The sequence below is a fragment of the Emiliania huxleyi genome (genome assembly GCF_000372725.1).
Source record: "Emiliania huxleyi CCMP1516 unplaced genomic scaffold EMIHUscaffold_102, whole genome shotgun sequence".
In the NCBI taxonomy this organism is placed as follows: Eukaryota; Haptophyta; order Isochrysidales; family Noelaerhabdaceae; genus Emiliania; species Emiliania huxleyi.
In genome coordinates, this window is record NW_005202303.1 from 265,042 (window position 1) to 285,419 (window position 20,378).

The 20,378-nt window shown below is 65.7% G+C and overlaps 7 protein-coding genes across 7 annotated transcripts; 4 read left to right on the forward strand and 3 right to left on the reverse strand.

Annotated features, from left to right (window-relative positions):
• Positions 1 to 142: 142 nt before the first annotated feature.
• Positions 143 to 861, forward strand: EMIHUDRAFT_222268 (hypothetical protein; the record flags this gene model as incomplete). The annotated part of the gene is made up of 2 exons (XM_005793254.1): positions 143 to 274; positions 829 to 861. 2 exons carry the CDS (start codon positions 143 to 145, stop codon positions 859 to 861), a joined length of 165 nt encoding a protein of 54 aa, XP_005793311.1.
• Positions 862 to 1,012: 151 nt separating this feature from the next.
• Positions 1,013 to 2,904, forward strand: EMIHUDRAFT_108292 (hypothetical protein; the record flags this gene model as incomplete). Its single annotated transcript, XM_005793255.1, has 3 exons — positions 1,013 to 2,110; positions 2,277 to 2,585; positions 2,749 to 2,904. 3 exons carry the CDS (start codon positions 1,013 to 1,015, stop codon positions 2,902 to 2,904), a joined length of 1,563 nt encoding a protein of 520 aa, XP_005793312.1.
• Positions 2,905 to 4,279: 1,375 nt separating this feature from the next.
• On the reverse strand, positions 4,280 to 5,498 carry EMIHUDRAFT_222271 (hypothetical protein; the record flags this gene model as incomplete). Its single annotated transcript, XM_005793256.1, has 4 exons — positions 4,280 to 4,322; positions 4,613 to 4,813; positions 4,880 to 5,384; positions 5,468 to 5,498. The coding sequence occupies 4 exons, from the start codon at positions 5,496 to 5,498 to the stop codon at positions 4,280 to 4,282; spliced, it is 780 nt and encodes a 259-aa protein (XP_005793313.1).
• Positions 5,499 to 6,154: 656 nt separating this feature from the next.
• Positions 6,155 to 7,253, forward strand: EMIHUDRAFT_222272 (hypothetical protein; the record flags this gene model as incomplete). Its single annotated transcript, XM_005793257.1, has 4 exons — positions 6,155 to 6,283; positions 6,429 to 6,472; positions 6,613 to 6,814; positions 7,074 to 7,253. 4 exons carry the CDS (start codon positions 6,155 to 6,157, stop codon positions 7,251 to 7,253), a joined length of 555 nt encoding a protein of 184 aa, XP_005793314.1.
• Positions 7,254 to 7,845: 592 nt separating this feature from the next.
• On the reverse strand, positions 7,846 to 9,232 carry EMIHUDRAFT_466417 (hypothetical protein; the record flags this gene model as incomplete). Its single annotated transcript, XM_005793258.1, has 2 exons — positions 7,846 to 8,488; positions 8,555 to 9,232. The coding sequence occupies 2 exons, from the start codon at positions 9,230 to 9,232 to the stop codon at positions 8,006 to 8,008; spliced, it is 1,161 nt and encodes a 386-aa protein (XP_005793315.1). The 3' UTR covers positions 7,846 to 8,005.
• Positions 9,233 to 10,902: 1,670 nt separating this feature from the next.
• On the forward strand, positions 10,903 to 13,433 carry EMIHUDRAFT_454120 (aspartate-semialdehyde dehydrogenase; the record flags this gene model as incomplete). Its single annotated transcript, XM_005793259.1, has 7 exons — positions 10,903 to 11,433; positions 11,674 to 11,772; positions 12,134 to 12,252; positions 12,463 to 12,618; positions 12,853 to 12,985; positions 13,183 to 13,242; positions 13,299 to 13,433. Exons 1-7 carry the CDS (start codon positions 10,909 to 10,911, stop codon positions 13,431 to 13,433), a joined length of 1,227 nt encoding a protein of 408 aa, XP_005793316.1. The 5' UTR covers positions 10,903 to 10,908.
• Positions 13,434 to 14,274: 841 nt separating this feature from the next.
• Positions 14,275 to 16,908, reverse strand: EMIHUDRAFT_108295 (hypothetical protein; the record flags this gene model as incomplete). The annotated part of the gene is made up of 1 exon (XM_005793260.1): positions 14,275 to 16,908. One exon carries the CDS (start codon positions 16,906 to 16,908, stop codon positions 14,275 to 14,277), a length of 2,634 nt encoding a protein of 877 aa, XP_005793317.1.
• Between the last annotated feature and the right edge of the window lie 3,470 nt (positions 16,909 to 20,378).

Here is a 20,378-nt window from a genome sequence, read left to right on the forward strand (position 1 = left end):
GGCGGGTGCCCGGGATCGGGTCGGCGTCGTGGTGCGATGCAAACGGCGAAAGCGGCCGCGGCTGAGGAGGCCGCTTTGGCGGCGGAGGTTGCAGCGACGGCACGGTGGCGGCATCCTGGCCGCCAGGGTAGCGTTGAGCGTGATGGCGCTGCTGAAGCCGCTGTCGTTCGTCGGGCCGCCGCCGCCTTGCCTCGGCGGCATTATTCGCCTTAGCCTCGCCATCGGTCGCGTCCTCGCTGGAGCTGCTGCGGCCCGACGGCTCGTCGTCGTCCGAGTTGGCGTCCGAATTCCAGTTCATGTCCGAACGGAAGCCTTTCCATCTCTCACACTATCCCAGTGGCGATCTCTCTCCACTAGCGACTATCGTCCGGATTCTTTTTGGGGCCCTGTTAAAGGCCCTGTTTCTTTTTTTATTGTTTGTTGTTGTCAAATCAAGGCACATTACTCACGCGAGAGAGGCCGTTAAGTTTTTTCTCTTTTTGGCCAAGTGTTTCTGTTATTTCTTAATTCCTTTTCCTTTCGCACACCGTCTCTTTTCCTTTCCTTTCCTGGGAGTTGGATCGACAAGTCGTATCCAGCTTAGGCTGAATATACTTTTCCTCTCGCAGCCCGTCGCTTTTCCTTTCCTTTGGCTCAGACCTTGTGCAGGCCACCCCTAGGTAGGGAGGGAGGGAGGGAGGGGCACCGCAGGGAGGACCGGTCAGGTTTTTGCAGAATTTCAGTACCCAACGCGGCCAAAGGATATCCACCTCGAGAACCTCGAGAGATGAGAGAGAGATTTTTAGCAATACCAAACAAATCTAACACTCACACGTCATTTGTCGAGAGATGAGGGCTGGGGCAAAAATAAACGCAATATAAAAAATAAACGCCCGCCTTGTTCTTCTGATTGACGATTCGCAATATTTCTCGCCCCTCCACACAATATTGGGTGTTCATAATCTTTTTTTAGCTCCAAGCGGCGACGCGAGTGGCGACGACAGCGCGCACGACAGCAGTGGCGACAGCAGGTATGTCTTCTGCTCCTCCTCCAAAGACGCCGGAAAAGGCCGCGCCTGCCCAACCGCGCAAGAAGAGGCCCGCAGACGCGGGCGCTGGAGGAGCCGAGCGGCAGCTCATGAAGCCAAAGTTGTCCTTCGCGGAGGCGTTCAAGGTGACGCCAAGGCCAGACCAGCTCTGCGGCGTGACCGACGACGAGCTGCAGCGCAGCGCCGACCACCCGCCGGCGCTGCCCTTGCCCCGCCTCGAAGACCCGCGCGGGCTCGCCACGCCGAGTGCAGCGCTCGAGCTGCTTCAGCAGGCGGTGCAGCCCTCGCCGACCGTTGACGACTTCTCTGCCTTCATCGACATGCAGCGGCTCGCCTCGCAGCTCGAGCCGGGAGCACCCGAGGGCGGCGGCGCGGCCCTCGATGTGTCCCAGCTCGATTGGCTCAAGGCGCAGAGCGACCCGCTGCTGCTCCGCGGCGCGGCGGTGCCGCTCAACAAGCCGCTGCCAGACATTTCCGCCAGCGTCGGATTGGGTGGGCACACGCTCCGCGCTACGGTGGTGCGCACCAGCAGCCGAGGCAAGACCTCAATCCAGCTCCGCTTCGAGGACGGGCCGGTGCCCGCCAAGAAGAAGGCGACACTGCCGCAGCTCCTCGGGATGGTGGGCGAGATCGGCCCCAAGCTCTCCTCCGCTCAGCGGCAGTCGCTGTGGGCCGACCACGACCCGTTCGCGAGCGCGGACGCGCAGGCCGCCTTCCTCTCCGCGATCCTCGAGAAGCGGTTCGACGACGGGACGGCGCGGCAGCAGGCGGCGGCGGACACGCAGCGCGCGGACGGCAAGACGCACAAGGCGGGCGTCTACGTGGCGACGCTCAACGCGGCGTTGGCAACGCGGCACGGCTTGCCGCGGCACTACGTCGGCTTGTTTTGCCGCAAGGCGCTGATGCTCGGCCGCAACGGTTGGGTCGAGCTGCCGATCGAGGTCCTCTTCTCGCAGCGCCGCGACGAGCACCTCCAGGCCGCCGAGCGCACGCTGCAGGAGATCTCCTTCCAGGTGGCGCTCCACAGGTTCGGCGCAGACAGCTTCGACTGGCGCATCGTGCTCAAGGACGGCGACGTGCCGGTCAGCCACACGGCGCTGCTCGACGCGCCGGCCGTCCAGGGCGACGGCGAGCTCGCTCGACCCGAGGACCTGCGCCCATGGGCGGGCCAGCAAGAGCGGGCGAGAGAAAGCTCGCCGCGCATCCCGCCCCTCTCCTCCCTTGCATTCGCGAGATCTCACCACATAGGCGATCGTCGAGGCTGCGGGCGGCCCCTACCCCGAGACCTGGAACCTCACGCGCGGCGGCGAGGGCAGCGGCGCGGCGTGCGACTCGTCCGGCACCTTGCTCGCGTCGGCGGCGGGCTTCTCGTGGCTGCTTGTGCTTTGGAGCTGCTGCATGGACAAGCCGGAGCTGCACCGGGAAGACGCCGTCTTCGCAGGCGTCAAGGTGGGCTCGCTGTGGCACAGCGTCCGCAGCATGGGCATCTTCGTCAAGGGCTACCCCGACCGCATCCTCGCCCTGACCGAGCGCGGGTTCGTGTGGGACGTGCACGAGGTGGCCGCCAACAAGTTCCTGCAGAGCCTCGCGGCGCACATCCGCGAGCGCAAGCAGGCGCGCCGCCCCAACCCCGCCACACTTAAATAATAGCACATGCACATGGCGACCCCAGAGATGGGTAACATGCTGCACCTCGCCAACCTCCGCCCCACTCTGGTAGGCGGGCTCGTGGAACGGTGTGCCCGCCTTCGAGGGGTGGAGCCTTGTCAAACACAGCGGGCGTTTTGTCAGCCGCCGGCCCGCGCTCGCCACCGCCATCATCGAGATGGGCGTCGAGCGCGGCGAATGGTGCAAGTGGGTGGGGCTCGGCTTCTGAGAAGCGGGAGGCGCCCGCGGGAGGCGCCCGCTTGCCGCCGCTGGTCAATTTCACATAAACAACACCGCATGAGGCAGGTAGGTTGCCTAATATAGGGCACCTGTGGAGCGACCGTCACGGCGAACGTAGGTCGAGAAAAGGCGTTTGGCGTTGTTTCTTTTTTTGCCCCCAGCGCGAGATGAGCACAAAAGAAGACGGTAGACGCGTCTCGGGGACCCGCTGCTTAACGGGGAGCTGTGCCCGTATGCGGTGACGCGGTATTTACTTCTCAATAACAAGAGATTTTTGCATTTGGGGAAAACCAAGCCACGGCGATCCGGTTGACGGAACTGTAAGTTCTAGCTACTTGGGGCTTTCAGACGTCTACGTGCTTGCGTCCCAGAGTGCCCTCGCGCAGAACCAACGCAGCTTTCAAAACGTAGCTTACTAGGTCTAGGAAGGAGGACCGAACTCGGCCGTCCGCCCGATCAGCCACGGCATTTGCGCGGCGCTGTACGCGTGCTGCCAATGACAGCCACGAAGCCGTACGTGCTCTTCTTTGTGCACCCGCAGAGCATGTCCTCTATCGCAGATGCGATTGCCGACGCATGCTTGCCGGATGGATGGCGTCTGGCTGGGAAGCTGAGCCAGCAGAGCCATGGACGTTCGCCGCATCGGGACGCGATTGCACGCAGTATGACTGCGAGAGTCGCGAGGCTGTTGCAATTGGTCCCTGCTGGTGCCTTGCTGGTGGTGAGATGGATGCGACTCGACGTCCCATGGAGTTGGATGGATGAGCTGCTCGGTTACAGCGTCTACGCAACCAACCAATTCTCCTCCGGCATGGGCATCAGAGAGTCCAGTGCACTGCTCGTCGACTGGACAGGCGTCGACAGCGACGCCAACTCGCCAGAGACGGATGTGTGGGCCGAGGTGTGCGCTCGTCGCATTTGGAGTCCAGCCTGAAGACCTGTGCCTTGGCGACGTTCTGTGTCTCAGCCGCCTGCGCCGACGTGGTCAATTGCTAGGGGTTGAATCGCCTCGACCGGCACCGGCGCCGGGTGCATCGTTTGCAGTGATCGGCAGTGGCCCTTGTCGCGAGGACGGCATTCAAGCCAACAGCAAGACCGGCGCAACGCGAACAGCGATTTTAAAGGTGGATCAGACGGAGGCCACCTGGCGTCGTATTATATTGTTGTATCTGTGTCCGGCGTCATTCCCTGAGCAGAGTCCCTAAATTCCGGTGTTTTTCATATTTCTCATCCTACTGTACTACTAGTACCCTCACCACCACGCGTCTCAGCCCGCAAGTTGGCGGACCACGCGGCTCCTACGCGCGCGCCGCAGCTGGGGCAGACTGGATCGTCCCCTCGGAACTTTTCAGCTGCAGCCGCACTCAGTTCCGTTTCGCGCGCCACTTCTTTGAATATGTCTGCTGCCTGGTGCCGGTCCGAGATGGCGACCGCCATCGCAGCGTTGCGTGCGTCCGATGCGGCAGCTGCAGCCTTGCTCGCCGCAACCCTCGCCCGCTCCCTCGCCTCCCGCACCTGCGTGCCGAGTGCTCGCGGATAGCAAACGTTGCACACCCAATGCATACCTGCATCCGCGGGAGGCGCGCGCGTGAGTCACGCCCGGTGGCAACCACCCTGACAAGCAGGGCTCCGCGGAGGCGCAAGGTCGCAAGGGATTGGGGGTTGAGGCTCTCGCACATGGTGCCAGACTGTACCACCTCTCCCGCCGTCCGGCGACGAGAAGAAAGTGTTCGTGGCAGCCCTCGTAGCGGGCGCAGCAGTCGTACGCGCCCAGCGCCTGGTTGGAAATGTCCGGCACCCACCCGCTGCGTATCATGCCATTTAGGAGTAGACTGAGCACGCGCTTGATGCACCACGGCGCCGAGTACTGCTCGCCGGATCTCTCACCGTTAAGGTCCCTGTTTGCACAGCTGCGTCAGTGAGTAGCGATCGCGCATGTGCTGGGACGCGGTCACCGCGCGCACCACGCCCAGCACTGCTCCACTTCCAGGCTGTGCAGCTTTGAGGCCACGCTGCACAAAAGCTCCAACCCTGTAGTCAGGAGGAGCTCCACGAACCGAGCGGAAGCCGCTCGTCGTTCTGGCGGCAGGTCCTTGCACTGGTCGTCCACAAAGTGGAGCGCGAGCGCCCGTGCGTTGTGGTCGAGCTCCGTGCTCAGCTCTTCCCACGCCTGGCGGTGTTGCGGGCCGCCACATCCCCTGCCAATCGTATGGCAGTAACTCCTCTTCCCGGGCCAGCGCTGCATCCTCATCTGTGCCCTCGTCGGGATGGTCTCCGAGCTCGCCAGGAGAGCGGGCTCCGGCTGCAGCTCCTCGAACGAGGGAAGGGAGTCGCGGGCCCAGATCTGCATGACGTTCCCCACGACGACAAAGAATTTTAGAAGCCGACCCGCCGCGGCGAATTCCAGTTCGAGCGGAATCACGTCTGGTGTCCGACGAGTCACGCCTGCGAATCGAATCACGTCTTGTCCTACGAGCAAGAGAGCGATCGAATAGAAGAAAGTTTGCAGCGAGCTCTAGGACTGGCGCGCACTGGCACTAACACAGGTACACCAAATAGAAGAAGATAAATTGCGGGGGACATGCCAGAGGGGCCGCACCTTGAGCACTTGAGCACTGGATGGATAGGGTCGATTCCGCATGGACCATGTCTGTGCGCTTGCCCTCTCTCTCTCTGTGCGGCTGCTAGCAGTCCTTGGATCTTTGGTACGATTGTGAGCGCAGCCGCTCGCAATCCTAGATAGAAGTTCTAGGATTGCGAGCGCTACTGCTCGCAATCGGAGGCATGTTGCTAGGATTATGAGCTAAGCTGCTCGCAACCCTAGACTTTGCTCGGATTGCGAGCGCGATGGTAGTAGTCGTAGCACGTAGGCGTCACCAGTCACCTTGGGAGCGGAGCTGCTCTTAGTCCTAGAAGATGTAGGATTGCGAGCGTAGGCGCTCACAATCGCACAGAGATGCTACGATTGCGAGGAGTGCTGCTCACAATCCTTCGACTTCTAGGATTGAGAGCGAGGCTGCTCTCAATCCTAGCGGTCTAAAAAGAAGCTTAAAAGAAGGTTACCCGCACTGGCACCCCCGCGCGTCCTCATCGTCGTCGTCGTCGTCGTCCTCCTCCTCCTTCCTCCTCCTCGCCGTCGTCCTCGTCGCCCTCCTCGTCTGAGGTCCTCACGTCAGCTCCCTCCTTCCCTGATATGGCAGGTGGTCGCGCGCGTCCTCGCCTCGCGCGGCTGCTCGCAGATGCTCCGCCCTCCCGCTGAGTACGCCGCCGCCTCGTCGACGCTCGACGGCGTAACGGACGCTGAGTTTGCACGTGCGTGGGCGGCGGCCTCTTCGAATGGCTTCCACCATGTGGGCACCGACGGCAGGGTGCGCCTCCTGCCGACGCGCACCTCGTCGTCGTCGTCGTCGTCGTCCTCCTCCTCCTCCTCCTCGTTGTCCTCCTCGTCCTCCTCGTCGTCCTCCTCCTCGCCCTCCTCCTCGTGCTCACGAGGCGCCCTCCCTAATATGGCAGGAGCGCTTCCTGCTGTACGCGCACCTCTCCGTCCTCAACCACTCGTGCGTTCCTAATGCGGCCATCGACGAGGCGCGCGCCGCCGGACGGACGGAAGACCGGCTACGCCCCTCGTCGTCGTCGTCGTCGTCGTCGTCGTCGTCGTCGTCGTCGTCGTCGTCGTCGTTCTCCCCTCCCTAATAAGGCAGGCGCGCGCCGCCGAGCGGACGACCGTCTACGCCATACGAGATGTAACCGCCGGAGAGGAGCTCTGTATCTGCTACTTGCCTGACGCTCTGCCCTGCGCGCCGCCGCCGCTTCGCCGCGCCTTCCTGCGTCACCGCTTTGAGTTTGAGTGTGAGTGCCCGCGCTGCGCCGGCCGAGCGTGCGACGCGGACGGACGGGACGTGGACGTGGACGGAGCCGGCGGCGGTGGAGGCGGAGGCGGAAGCACCGCCGCCGCCGACGTGTTGCTCGAGCAGTTGGCCGAGGGCGCGGGGCGTGCGGAGGCGGCGGCGGCGCAGCACGCGCACCGCGAGCTGGTGCGCGCCACAAGCGCCGCCGCCGCCGCCGCCGCCGCCCTCGTCGTCGTCGTCCTCCTCTTCCTCCTCCTCCACCACCTCCTCCTCGTTCTCCCCACCTCTGCTTCTCCTCTCCCGCGCGCAGGTGCGTGGGCAGCTCGACGAGCGCAAGCGGCTGATCGGCCTGCAGCTCAAGGAGTACTCCTCGTTTGACGAAGCGCTCGCGGCGACGGACGCTTTCATGGCCGAGCATGCGCCTCGCCTCGCGACGACGCACTGGATGCGGCACCAGCGCAGGCGAGCACGTGACCTGAGGAGCACGTGACCTGCGCCACGGGATGCGCCACCAGGCGAGTACGACAGACAGGAGCACGTGAGGCGGAAGCACGTGCGCTGAGCGCGCGTGAGCTGAGCCACTGGGTGCGCCGCCAGGCATGCTCGCCGCGCACGCCCTCGCCGTCGTCGTCGTCGCTCCTCCTCCACCTCTTCCACGCGGCGGCGGCCTTTCCTTTTGCGGCGGGAGGCAGGTGCGCTCGCTGCGCAGCCTCGTGCTGCTCGAGCTTCCTAATAAGGCCGTCGGCGCGGCGATGCTCCTCGCCGAGCAGCTCGCCTCCGAGGCGCGCCTGCATGCATGCATGCACGGCATGGCATGGCATGGCATGGCACCGCTGCGCCTCGACGCGCTCGCGCGGGTTGAGGAGTGGCTGCGCCGTCCCGGCGGCGTGGCCCCGCACCGTAGCGCGGCCGCGGCGGCTCGAAGAGCCGGAACGCGCGTGAGAGGGTGAGTCAGAGGTCTCAGTACTCAGAGAGCGGCCGGCGGCGGCCGCGTAAGACTGGTGGCGTGCGCAGGATCCGGGGCGGCGAGGAGGCGGCGCCGCGAGTGTGCTCAACAGCAGCACTCGCGACAGTTGCGTCAGTTGGATCACTGTGCTTCCTCTAAGGTGAACTTAGGTTACATCGGCCGCGGGCCCCGACGCCACGCGCACACACTCAATGAAATACTTGTTACAAGCTGGACAATGGCCGTCCGAGGAGCCGGCGCTGCGGATCGGCTGCCTCGGCGCTCGGGTGGGTGGGTCATCTTGTCCGCGTGCGCGTGCCTGCGTGGAACCAGAGGTTGGCGGCCCACTTCTCGCCGCGCGTGACCTCGCACGAGCCATGCCACGGCCAGTAGTCGGCGGCGGCCGTCATGGGCTGCGCGTTATAGAAGAGCAGCACGTCGCCTCGCTTGGGGCGCACGCTGAGCCCGCGCGCCGTCTGGCACGGCCCAAACGCGCGCAGCACGTCCTGGGCCCGCGCCGGCTGGTGGTCGCCACCGGTGGCGTGCTGCGCGGCGGCTGCGCCCCGCCCCGCGGCCCCGGCGGGCGGCCAGTGCCCGCCAGAGAGAGGAAAGTTTGTGTGGCCGCCCTCGAAACCGTCGTTGAGGTAGAAAAGCGCCGTGAGCACGCGAGGCACCTGGCGGCGCCTCCGCCCGCCGCCGCCGCCGCCGCCGCCGCCGCCGCCAACGTCTGGGTTGTCGAGGTGGTAGTAGTAGTACTCGGACGTGTTGTAGTGGACCACCTGCCCCAAATAAGGAAGGGGCGTGGGACGAGGAGGTAGGTAGCGGAGACGTGTGTGGTGGTGGACCTGCATCGGTTCCGAGTGCGCGACGCTCAGCCGCGCGAGCGAGGCGACCCGCCGGGCAGCCGCCTGCACGAGCGCCGCGTCGGAGGAGGAGGCGGAGGCGGCGGAGGAGGAGGAGGAGGCCTCGTCGCTGACGTGGAGCCACGCGCTCCGCGAGGTGCGGTGCGCTGGCTGCCTCGGCCCAAAGAGGCGCCCGAGCGCCGCTACGAGCGACCAGTCGGTCGAGCTGCGCTGGAGGCGCGACGCGCCGGCCCGCTGGATCGCAGAGAGCTCGGCAGACGAGAGAAGGCCCTCCGCCATCAGCACGCGCGGCCGCTCGCTGAGAGTGCGCAGCGTGCAGCTCGTGCCAGCAGCGCCGTCATCATCCAGGGCGACCCGGCGCGGCCGCTCGCTCGTCGGCCACACGAAGAAGGGGCGGCCGCCGACCACCGCGTAGAGCGGCGAGCAGCCGACGCACGGCGTACCCACGCCGCTCGCGCCGTCGCGCTTTGTCCAGAGAACCTCGACGCCGCCGTCGCTCCACAGCCCGATGCGCTGCGCCGACGGCACGGCGGCGTGCAGCTGCTGCCGCCACGAGGACGCGTTGAGGAGCATGCGCGCGCGCGAACCGGCGTTGCCGCCATTCGGCAGGACGTGCAGCGTGCTCGCGCCAACCGCGCGCCGCAGCAAGTCGTCGGGCATGGTTCGCGCGTGTGGGCGCTAGCCTCCTCCGCCCGCCGGCCGGACGCGACCGAGGTCGAGGCCCAGGTCGAGTGTGACGCCTGTGGAAGTGGTCGAGACGCTGTCGGGGGCTGTCACGTAAGATAAAAGAATTCTTAACCCCAAGCCTCTCTCACAGCACACTGGCACGACAAGGGCGCGATAAAAGAAAGAAAAACCCCGCAAGCGCAAGGGAGGGACGGGAGGACACGCCGCCACCACACAGGGATTTCACGGGAAGGAAGGTGTGTAGCTAGCCGTCGCCCACCCTTGGTTGGGCGTCTGCCTCTTCCTCGATCTCTCTTCGCAGTCCCTCACCGATTCTCCCTGCAACCGCGTCGATGCTTTCTTCGAAAGAAAGAAAGAAAAAACGGACCCAAGGGAGGGATGGAGGACGGCACGCCGCCACCACGATTAGATGCTTTCTTCTCTGAGAGGGACTTTTCTTCGTGATGCGGAAATTCTTCTGCATGCTGCAGCTGACAGCGAGAAGCGGCCGAGTGTGCAGCAGGCTGTGTGCGACGGGAGATGTGCGGCGAGGTGAAGATGGCAGGCCGAGGAAAGCGGGGAGGCGCCAGCGCAGGGAGGCGCGTGCAGCCTTGAGCCAACCGCGATGGAGGTCCAATGAGAGGAGGGACACGTCGGGAAGAGAGCGTGCGCATCGTCGAGATCTCAATATCAAGGCTGCGAACTCGACTATCCGCGAGGCCACAGAGCAGGCCACAGAGCAGCGGCGAGAAGAAAATCGTGCCGTATAGGTGCAGCTGACATCTGGATGACTGCGCATAATGGGTTTGACCCGCCGCGCAGCAACCCGATGTTCCTTAGTTTTCCGTCGAGTGACGAGTCTCGTCCGAGACGTCTAGTCTCATCCCGCCTCGTGGCAACCTGTTCTAGTGTGTCATGGGTGTCCCGGTGTGGTGGTCTCGTGTGTGGGGGAGGCTCAGCAGCCCACCACAGGGAGGTTTCGTCAGTCTCGGCCCCGTCGCATCTGCCGCGCCGAGATTCGACGGACCAAGGGGTAGAGGCTAGCGCTCTCTGTCGAGAGAAGCGCAATACTCAAGACAATGATTACTACATCATGCACGACCTCGAGCGTGCAATGCCGCACAGTGCTCAGGGTTCGAGCAGGTGCAAAGAAAGAAAGAAAGAAAACAGAGGCAACCCAAGGGAGGGATGGGAGAACGGCACGCCGCCACCACACAGGGATTTTAAGGAGAGGAGTGTGATGCGCTAGCCGTCGCCCACCCTTGGGGAGTCTGCCTCATCGTATCTCTTTTCGCAGTCTCTCGGTCTCGCCGCTTCTCGCTGCAACCTTCATGCCACCTCGCGGCCGTCCCACTCTCGTCGTTCTCTCCCTTGTCATTTCCTCCTCTGTCGCGTCGTTCTCTTCTGCCTCGTCCTGCGACGCCGCCGCCTGCCGGTCCCTTGTTCTCGCGGCTTCTTTCGCCTTTCGGCGCAACTCCGTCCTCCTCGCGGCGTATCCTGGCCCCTCGAGTCTATCGAGCTCCCCTCGCGCAAGGACCACATTTCTCTCGAGCAAAAAGAAAGAAAACAGACAACCCAAGGGAGGGATGGGAGGACGTTTTTTTCTCTCGAGCAGGTGAGGCGAGTGCAAAAGTTGAATTCTTTGGCGGCACGGACCCAGCTGTATCTTGATGAGGCAGCTGTCGGCATCGCTACTCCTGCTCGTCGCTGGCTGCGCGGCGCTCCGAGTGGCGCCGCTTTCGCCGGCCGTGCGGTCCGCCCCGCTGCGCCCCGCCGCCGCTGCCCGTGCCGCTGCGCCCGTCGCCGTCTCCTTCGCGCCCTCGCCGCTGGCGGCAGCCTCTCGCTCAAAGCTCCGCGCTGCGGGCGCGCGTGGCACGGCGGCGCGGAGGGCGTGGTCCTGCCGACGCCTCCCGGAGGTCGCTCCCATCGACATGATGGCCGACATCGCGCCGAAGAAGGTTGGCGTCGTCGGCGTGACTGGTGCCGTGGGGCAGGAGATTGTCGCTGTGCTGGGCGAGCGCGGCTTCCCAGTGTCGGAGCTGCGGCTCTTCGCGTCGGCGCGGTCGGCGGGCCAGCCGATGGAGACGGGCTCGGGCACGCTGCAGATCGAGGAGTTCTCCCTCGCCGCCGCGCGCGAGTGCGACATCGTCTTCCTCGCAGTCTCTGGCGACTTTGCGCTTGAGTGGGCGGAAAAGGTGCCCGTCCGCCGCAATCGCCTCGCCACATGTGCATGTCGTCTTGCCAGAGCTGGCCGAGTCTTGCCGGCCACCCTCCTACCCGCTCTGCTCCGCTTTCTCTCTCCATCTCTCGCTTGCTCGCTCCTCTCGCTCTCTCTCTCTCTCTCTCTCTCTCTCTCTCTCTCTCTCTCTCTCTCTCTCTCTCTCTCTCTCTCTCTCTCTCGCCCTGCTCCCTGCATCCCGCCGCCGCCGCTGCAGATCTCGGAGGGCGAGGGCGGCGCGCTGGTGATCGACAACTCGTCCGCCTTTCGGTACAAGGACGGCGTTCCGCTGGTTGTGCCAGAGATCAACGCCGAGGCAGCCCGCCCGTAGCTGGCCCGGGGCAGGGAAAGGCAGGGCAGGGCAGGGCGGGTTGGGTTCCACGGCAGGGAAGGTAGGGTAGGCAGGCTGGGGCAGCGGCAGGACGGCGGTAGGGCAGCGGCAGGGCAGGGCGGTGCGGCGGGGCAGGACATGGCCAGCGGCAGGGCCTGTGACGGGGCTTGTGACATGGTCTGTGACGGGCCTGCAGCGCCTCCACTCACGCCCAAGGCAGGCTGCTGGGCGAGCCCGCCGCCCTTGCGTGCGGAGACAGCCAGCCCTCCTCCCTCGACCGCCTCCCCAACCGAGTGCCTCCCCTGTGAGTGCGGGTACCTACCCCTCCTCCCTGCCACGTCTGCAGGCCGCCCGCCGCGCAAAGGCCAAGCTCATCGCAAACCCGAACTGCACCACCGCCATCGCGCTGATGGCGCTCGCGCCGCTGCACGAGCAGTTCGGCACCCGGCGGGTCATCATGTCCACGTGAGCACCTCCCTCCTCTCCACTCTCCCTCTGCCACCCCACCCGTCCCGTCGGACGTGTCTGTGCGGCGGTGTGCAGCTCTTCTTCTGTCCGTCACGTCTGCTGTCCCCGCGCGCGCGGAGCCCCCCCCGCCCCCCCCTGCCACCCCCCCCCGCCCCCCCCCTCTACCTTCCGGCAACACTGACCCTAGCCCCACCCCTCTGCCTTCAGGTACCAGGCCGCCTCGGGCGCTGGCGCCCCCGGCATGGCGGAGCTCGAGGAGGGGACAAAGGCGATGGCCAACGGCGGCAGCGCGAGCAACGAGGTCTTCGCGCACCCCCTCCCCTTCAACGTGATACCGCACATCGACAAGTTTCTCGACGACAAGTGCGCGCCGCCACACCACGCCCCGCCGCCCGCCCTGCCCCGCCCGCGCCCCGCCCCACCACACACCCCGCTGCCCGCCCCCCACGCCGCCCGCCCTGCCCGCCCTATCCGCCACGGCCCGCCCCCGCCCGCCGCGCGCCACGCCCTCCCCACGGCGGCCCGACGGCCCTACCGCGCCGCGGCCACCGCCAGACCCCCGCAGCAGCAAGCAGACCTCTCCGCCCCTCGCTGCAGGTACACAAAGGAGGAGCGCAAGGTGACCTGGGAGACGCGCAAGATCATGGACCTGCCCGACCTGCCCGTCTCTTGCACGTGCGTCCGCATCCCGACGCTGCGCGCGCACGCTGAGGCGATCACCATCGAGACGGCGCGCTGGAGAGAGATGCAGCCGAGAGGACCCGGGATCGGCCCAGTTTACCTTCACCCCCACCCCTCGCGCCCCGCCCCCCTCCGCCCCTCCGCATCGCCCCTCCCGCCCCTCCCGTCCCTCCCGCCCCTCCCGCCCCACCGCCCCACCGCCCCACCGCCCCCACCCACACCCTCCCGTCCTCCCGCCCTTCGCAGGAGAAGCCGGTCGACCTTGACAAGGCGTACGCCGCCCTCAACGCCGCGCCGGGCGTCACAGTCGCCGACGACCTCTCGTCGAACCTCTACCCGATGCCGCTCACCGCACCAAAAAGTACGACGTCGAGGTCGGCCGCGTCCGCAAGAACGACGTCTTTGGCGACAACGGGCTCGACCTCTTCGTCTGCGGCGACCAGCTGCTGCGCGGCGCCGCACTCAATGCGGTGCTCATCGCCGAGGCGGTCGCGTAGAGAAAGTCGCGAAGACACGCGCCGCCTTAGCGGCTGCAGTCCCCCGGCTGTGCCCAGGGGGCGGGACGGGGTTGCCGCCCCTTCCCTGTCTCCCCGGCCTGGAGAGCACCGGGCGACTCCCACCGAGACCAGCACAAGCAAACATATCACTCACGTACTTCGAGGCGCATGACATTTGGCAAGTCGAAATAGAGTGGACGGGCTGTGTTTTATATCCGCAATCCGGTGTATAACGCAGATACGCAGTAAGGCTTTGCATTTTGAAAACTCTCTCTTCTCCGTGTTGGTGGCGTCGGACGAAAGACGAAAATTTATTTGTAATTTGTGGGAAAAGGATGAAAATAAAGGTAAATAAAACTTAAAACGGCAACCTTCTACTAAGAAGGATCACAAGTTCCCGTATCCCGCCTTGCAGCACAGGGATTCTTTGATCTTTGTGGAAGGTATGTCTATGTGGATTGTGGTCGGCGACACATACGGATGTTTTTCTAGAAATCGACACACACTCTCGTACGCCCGGCCCCGCGCGACCCCGCGCTGCTCCCCCCCCCGCCAACACACTGGCCACTTGGGCGGAGCCCGCCCGCGCACTCTCTCTCTCTCTCTCTCTCTCTCTCTCTCTCTCTCTCCTCCCCCTGTGGCTGGAGCCTCGCTGGTGGCGGCCAGCGCCTTGTTTCTCCGGCGACCACAGGACGAATCCCACATGAGCGGGCAATCCCGCGAGGGTGACGCCCCGCGGTGCGGTTCGCGGGTCTAGTCTCCTTGCCACACCTCCGCCGCCGCCATTCGGGAGAGCTTGCGGAGGCCCGCTGCCCCCAACCCACACCCATCCGCCCCGCCCTCACACGTCGATATCCATCTTGCGGGCGCCTATGGCGCGCGCCGTTCCCTGGTCGTATTTCTCCACGACCGCCTCGTACTCCTCCTCACCATACTCCTCCTCCTCGCCATACTCCTCGTCATCCTCGTACCCCTCTTCCCCCTCCTCGCCATACTCCTCGTCGTCCTCGTAGTCCTCATCCTCGTCACCCTCCTCGCCCTCCTGCTCAGCCACCTCCGGCAGCTTGCTCCCGCGCGGGTCGCCGCCGCCAAAGAGGTTGGGGCAGCAGTGCCGGTACAGGCCGTACAGCACGAGCAGCTCCACAGCGACCGCGACGAGGACGATCGCCGCCTTGGCCTGGCTGACGTGCGCGGCAAGCTCGGCGTCGCTGGCGGCAGCGCTCGCGAACGCGTCGGCGCGCGGCGAATCCAGCGGTGGCGGCGGCATTGGATTGGGCGGAGGGGGCGGCGGCGGGTTGGGCGGCGGCGGCGGCGACGGCGGCGGCGGCCGCACAAAGGGCGGCGGAGGCGGCGGCGAGGGCGCTGCGGCGCAGCCGTTGGGCATGTGATTCCAGTGCAGGTTACGCTCCTTGTGCCACTGCTGAATGCCCACCCAGTCGCAGCCTCCCGTGAGCGCGGCGCCCTTCTTCTCCTTGGTGCCGCAGTGGGTGGAGAGCAGGTCGTTGATCCGATCCGTCATCATGTGGCACGCATAGTGGGCGCGCTCGCTGTTCTCGCGGATGTTGGCGGCGCAGGTGCACCGGTCGTTTGCGAAAACCGAGTCCTTGCCCCGGGCCGCCTCGGAGCAGCACGCCTTCGCAAAGGCCTCGTCGTTGACCACCCGCCGGGAGACGGGGTCGTACGCCGCAAAGGTCCAGGTCTCGTGCGCCCAGCCATGGCCGGCGAACTTGCCGTCCGGGTCGTGCTGATGCGCCAAGCAGCCGAACTGGCACCAGTCCACCCCAAGCTGCTCGACCGTGCTCTGGTAGCTCACCTCGAGCTCCTCCTCCCAGCCGGCCTGGCCCCAGTGCAGCGCGGCGGCGCACTTGGGGCTGCGCATCAGCTCGTTCACCGGCCGCGGCACGCCGTGCCCGTGGTGCGAGACGACGGTGAGCCAGAGGCGCGGCTCGCGGCCCGCAGGGGAAAGGAAAGAGTCGTCCACCCCGGTCCAACCCATCATCACGTCCACCGTCTTGGCGTTGGGAGGGTACAGGTTGGTGGCGTTGGCGAGCAGCGCCTCGATGCAGCCCGCCGCGCGGTCCCACGGGATGCTGTACTCGGTCGAGTTGAAGCAGCCCGCCTCCGCCCCGCCGGCGTGCATATCGGTCCACGTCTGGTACGCCGGCGGCGCCTGCTGGATGCGCGCCAGCCGCGCTTCCTCCATCAGGTAGTCCGCAAAGGCGGGCGGGTCGGCCGCGGCGGCTGACGTGTCCTTGCACACCTTGGGGTCGCTGAACCAGAGGTTGGGGTGCTCCTCCACGTCGGAGGTGCCCGACTCGAGGCGCTTCCACAGGTGGCTGCCATCGCGCGCGCCGCGCTGGATCGCCTCGGTCCACGTGTGCGCGCCCCACCGGTACGTCGTCCCCTCGAGCCAGTTGTACCACGTGACCTGGTGCCGCTCCCGCGCGGCCGAGGAGAACTTGGTCGTGTAGAGCTCGTCCGCGACCTCGTCTTCGGGGCTGAGCTCAAAGCCGTGGTACCGGACCGTGGTGCCTTGCTGGTTCACCGACACGAACAGGACCTTGTTGTTGTGCGCCGCGCGCTTCATCTGGTTGACGAGCGCCTCGCGGCCCTCCTCGGTCTTCTCCGTGCGTAGCTCCACCGCCTGCGCCACGTGCATCGCGGTCTGCTTGACGTCGATAATGAAGTCGCTTGCGCTCAGCTCGTCGCCATAGCTCACCTTGATCATGCGGTGCTTGACGATTCGCACCGTCACGTCGAGCAGCACGCCCAGCCGCCCACCCGACGTCTTGAGCGCGCGCCACAGCAGCGGCCGGGTCGCCTCCGACACCCCCTCGATGACCTCGCCGTCCGCCGTCATGAGGCGCGCCTCCAGGACCTTGGCGGACCAGCTCCCTTCCACGAGCGAGTGCGCGTGCGTCGCGGTGGCCACGGCGCCGCCCACCGTCTGCCCCGCATAGATCGTGCCTGGCTCCGGCAGCATGTAGCCCGTCGGCGACGCCTCTGTCCGGTACGCGGCGAGGTACTCGTTGAGAGCCTGCACGGTGACACAGGTCTTGACCGTCACAACGCCCTTGGCCTCGTCGACCTTGATGTCCGGGGTCGCCGCCGTCGCAGTCGCCGTCCCCTCGGCGGGCGCCAGGTAGAATGGCAGAGCGCCCGTGAGCTCGTCCACCTCGCACATCGCCGCGGTGACCAGGCTGAAGCCTCCCGCTGCGGCGCAGGCCATGTTGTTGATGTTCCAATTGGCGCCGGTGCCCACTGCCCGGATCGAGTGTGTGCGACGCATCACCTCGCTCAGCTCCTTCTCGGAAGCCGTGCCGATGACGGTGGGCAGGGAGCGGCAAGACTGGCCGCCTTGGTAGTTTGTCTGCCCCACAATGTCGGCGTGAGCCTGGTCGGTGGGGATTATCCTTTCATACGCGTCCGCCCCGGCGCAGATTGCCAGGCAGAGTGCCGCCGCCGCTCGCGTCATGAGGAGCACGGCGGAAGGGGGGAGGCGGTGCGGCTGCTGCCCGCCGACAGAGAGTGCCCGTCGCAGCTCGGACGGGTTGAGCGTGGAACACGACACGTGAGCCGTGAACCTAGTCAGAACTTGGCGGCATATGATCGGAGTGGGAGTCAGAAGAGTGGTCCTTGCGCGAGGAGAGTGCCGTCAGTGGCTGCACATGTCCGATGTCGCCCATAGGGCCGTGTCGTGTTTTGATCTCTCGGTCAGTCAGTGGGTGGGGGGGCCGCCGAGCGCCGAGCCGCCTCGGTCGGGGTGGCGGGCGGGCGGGCGTTTTGTTTGAAAAACAGAGAACAGAAAACAAGAAGGGGGGGCGGGGACCCTGGGAGAAGAAACCGAGGGATCAGCAGCTATATGCGCACTGTGCTTAGTTAGGTTACGGGCGACCCGGGCGGGGCGAGGCCCAGCAGGGCCTTTCTTGTGCTAGCTTGTGTGATGCGCCCGACAAAAAGGCGTCTTCACAAGTCTGAAGCCACAGGCACAGCAGTCAGCACACGTGTCACGTGACCGAGCTCTGAGGGCCAGCGTGAGGGCGCTGGGCGGGTGGCTGCCACTCTCGTTTCACGTTTCCAAACAAACGACAACAAAAGCCTCGTTCTCCATTATGTGAACCGGAGTGCGCCGAGACGCGTGTACACGCATCCGAGCCCGCGCCGAGCCAGCGCGCACATGCCATCCTCGGATCCTGGTAACGAGCACAGGACCGTGGTAAACCGAATTTTACGACAAAGCTCCCTCGCACAACACGGGGCTCGGGACTGGCGTGCACTGGCACTAACACAGGTACACTCCCGCGAGGGCGGTGAGGCACTTAGCTCCGTGCACACGCCCGCCCCCGCCATAGGCAAGCCCCGCTCCCTAACCAGATTGGTTTGACGCGAACCCGGAAGCGATGGAAGCTCCCGATCCCGCGCCGAACTCTCGTGGCTTCCCACGTCATGGATACAGTCATGGCACCGATTTATCGTCCGTTGCATTTCCCGTTTGAGCGCTCTTTGCGAGCCAACGCGTTCTCGAGACGCGTGTACACGCATCCGAGCCCCCGCGCCGAGCGCGCACATGCCATCCTGGTAACGAGCACAGGACCGTGGCGTTCCACGTAGGATGAGGCGGAAGGTGTGGGCTGTGGCCACTGAAGGCATTTTTCGGCACCCTGATGATTGAAGTCGGATCATTCGCCCGTGTTGTAGTTGTAAGGCGAGCACGGCTTGTCTGTGTCGTTGACCACACGGCCATTGCGGCACGGCATGCCCCACTCCATGTGTGATGATCTCCTTGTTCGAGTACCCAAAGTAACGTGCCTCCGTCGTAGCCGGGGAACAGGTTGCGGAACGGAATTCCGCCATTGGCGATGTCTTGCAGGAGAGTCCCCGGGATCCACGGGAGGGTTGGGTCGGCCTGGTCGCCGCGGAGCGCGGTTGAAGAAGTCCTGGGGGCGGTACTGTGTCATGTAAATGAAAGGGGGCCGGACGTGGAGTACGTCCTCGCGCCTTGCGTGAGGTTGTAGGTCAGGGATCCGGGCTTTGGGGACGGGAAGGTAGGCGCAACGCAGTGGCTCGAGAAGGTGGGGTTGAAGAGATTGACGTCGCCTCCTCCGCCGCCAAGAGCCCCCGCAGCCGACTTTCCGCTCTTGTAGCCGGGAAAGTCCTAGGGAAAGTCCGGGGAGAGGACATTGGTGGCGCTGCCGCGGCCCCGCCGCCGTCTCGTCTTCTCTGCCTGATCCTGTTTTGACTCCGCCTCCGGCGATCCCGTGCCCGACTCCCCGGGCGAGGGCGGCGGCATTGGGTCGTGTCGCCTCACCTCCCCGGGTCGGAGGTCGGGCCAGCTCTCCCTGGTCGACAAATCGCGCCCGCATCCGTGGCCTCTCTATTGTACTCGGCTCGCCCACTCCTTCCGCCGCTTCCTCGTCGAGTTCGGGTGGTCGCGGCTCTCCTCGTCGTGGTTCACAATGGTCCAACCGCCGCCGCGACGGGTCTACCCCCGGTGAGTCCGTTTGTCCGTATGCCCCCGACTCCACTCGCAGAGGCCGAGTCAGCTCCGTCTCTCGCCTCCTCCGATAGCTGACTCCAAGCCCCACCTGGAGCCCTCCGGTCTCGGACTTCCGGTTCGCCAGCGGACCCGCTGTCATCTTGCGGCACCTCCCCTCCCCCAGAGCCCCCTCCCCCGGGTACTCCAGCCTCCCGGGGCGGGGCGGCTCCGGCCTCCGGGTTCCCCAGGTTCCGTGCGGGTCCGTACGGTGACGGCCACGCCGGGGGCGGCGGGGGTGGAGGCGGTGGCGGAGGGCGCGGGGGCGGGTATGGTGGCGGTTAGGGTACGGGCGGCCGCAACACCTGGTGTGTGGAGCCCCGGGCGGGCGGCCCCCTCCAGCTGGCCCTGTGGCGTGGTGTGACGTGGATTATCGTGGTCGTTCCTCGTTCCAGACACCAGAGCCGCGGCTCTCCACACGTCGGCCGTCTATACCACATGTTGTCTGTTTCTTTTTCTTTCCCGGGAATGGCGCGCACTGCCACTGGCACTACGACACAGTCCTCCCACCCTCCCATGCCCCGACTCACCGATCTCCCGATACGCAATCCCGCGCAAGCACTCGAGCCAAACACCGTCGAGGAGCGGGACGTCTCTCTGGAGCACAGCCAGGACAAGGAATAAGAGTCTAAGAGGCTTGATCCTTGTTCGAGAGTGTTGCCAAGGGTCGGCGCCCTATGTGCGGCTCTGCTTGGCTGCGGGCTTCGATTTCGCCGCCGGCCCCGCCTGTGGTGGTCGGCGGTCGGGCTGAGAGCGGCGCGTGCCCCACGCGGCCAAGTAGCTCACGCGTTGGGCGGGTGGCCTTGCGCGCCGCCGCCGCCTTGCGCGCCGCCGCCTCCTTGCCGCTTCGCGCCGCGTGCTCATTCGTCATCACCGCAAGGATGCGGCGGCAGCGGGCCAGCTGCTCGAGCCCCTCTGCGCCTGTTCGGAACGTGTAGCGGTGGCTGAGACAAGATGCAACCGATGCAGCCGAGGTCTAGCCGAGGTGCAGCCGATAATTCCCCGAGCGATCCCCGAGATGCTGCCGAGATGTAGCCGAGATCTTGCCGAGGTTGGGGACGCGTCGCGGACTCAATTACAGGTCCGTGACCCCCCCCCCTCCCAACCCCGCCCCCAACCGCGCGCGCCGGCAGGGGCGGCGGCCTCGTAGTCCGTGTAGAGCCGGTCAACCTTTGGGACGAGACCGGCGATGAGACCCACAGCGCGGTCAGGGGAGATACGGGGAGATACGGGGAGATACGGGGAGATAGGGGGAGATACAGACCCACAGCGCGGTCAGCTCAGGGTCGAACCGGTCCTGGACGCGCAGGCGGCCGCGTGATGGACGTGTACGTGTGATGGACGTGTGATGAACGTGTCGCTAGGGGAGGGAGGGGGGGGGGGGAGCGAGAGAGGGGGAGCGAGAGAGGGGA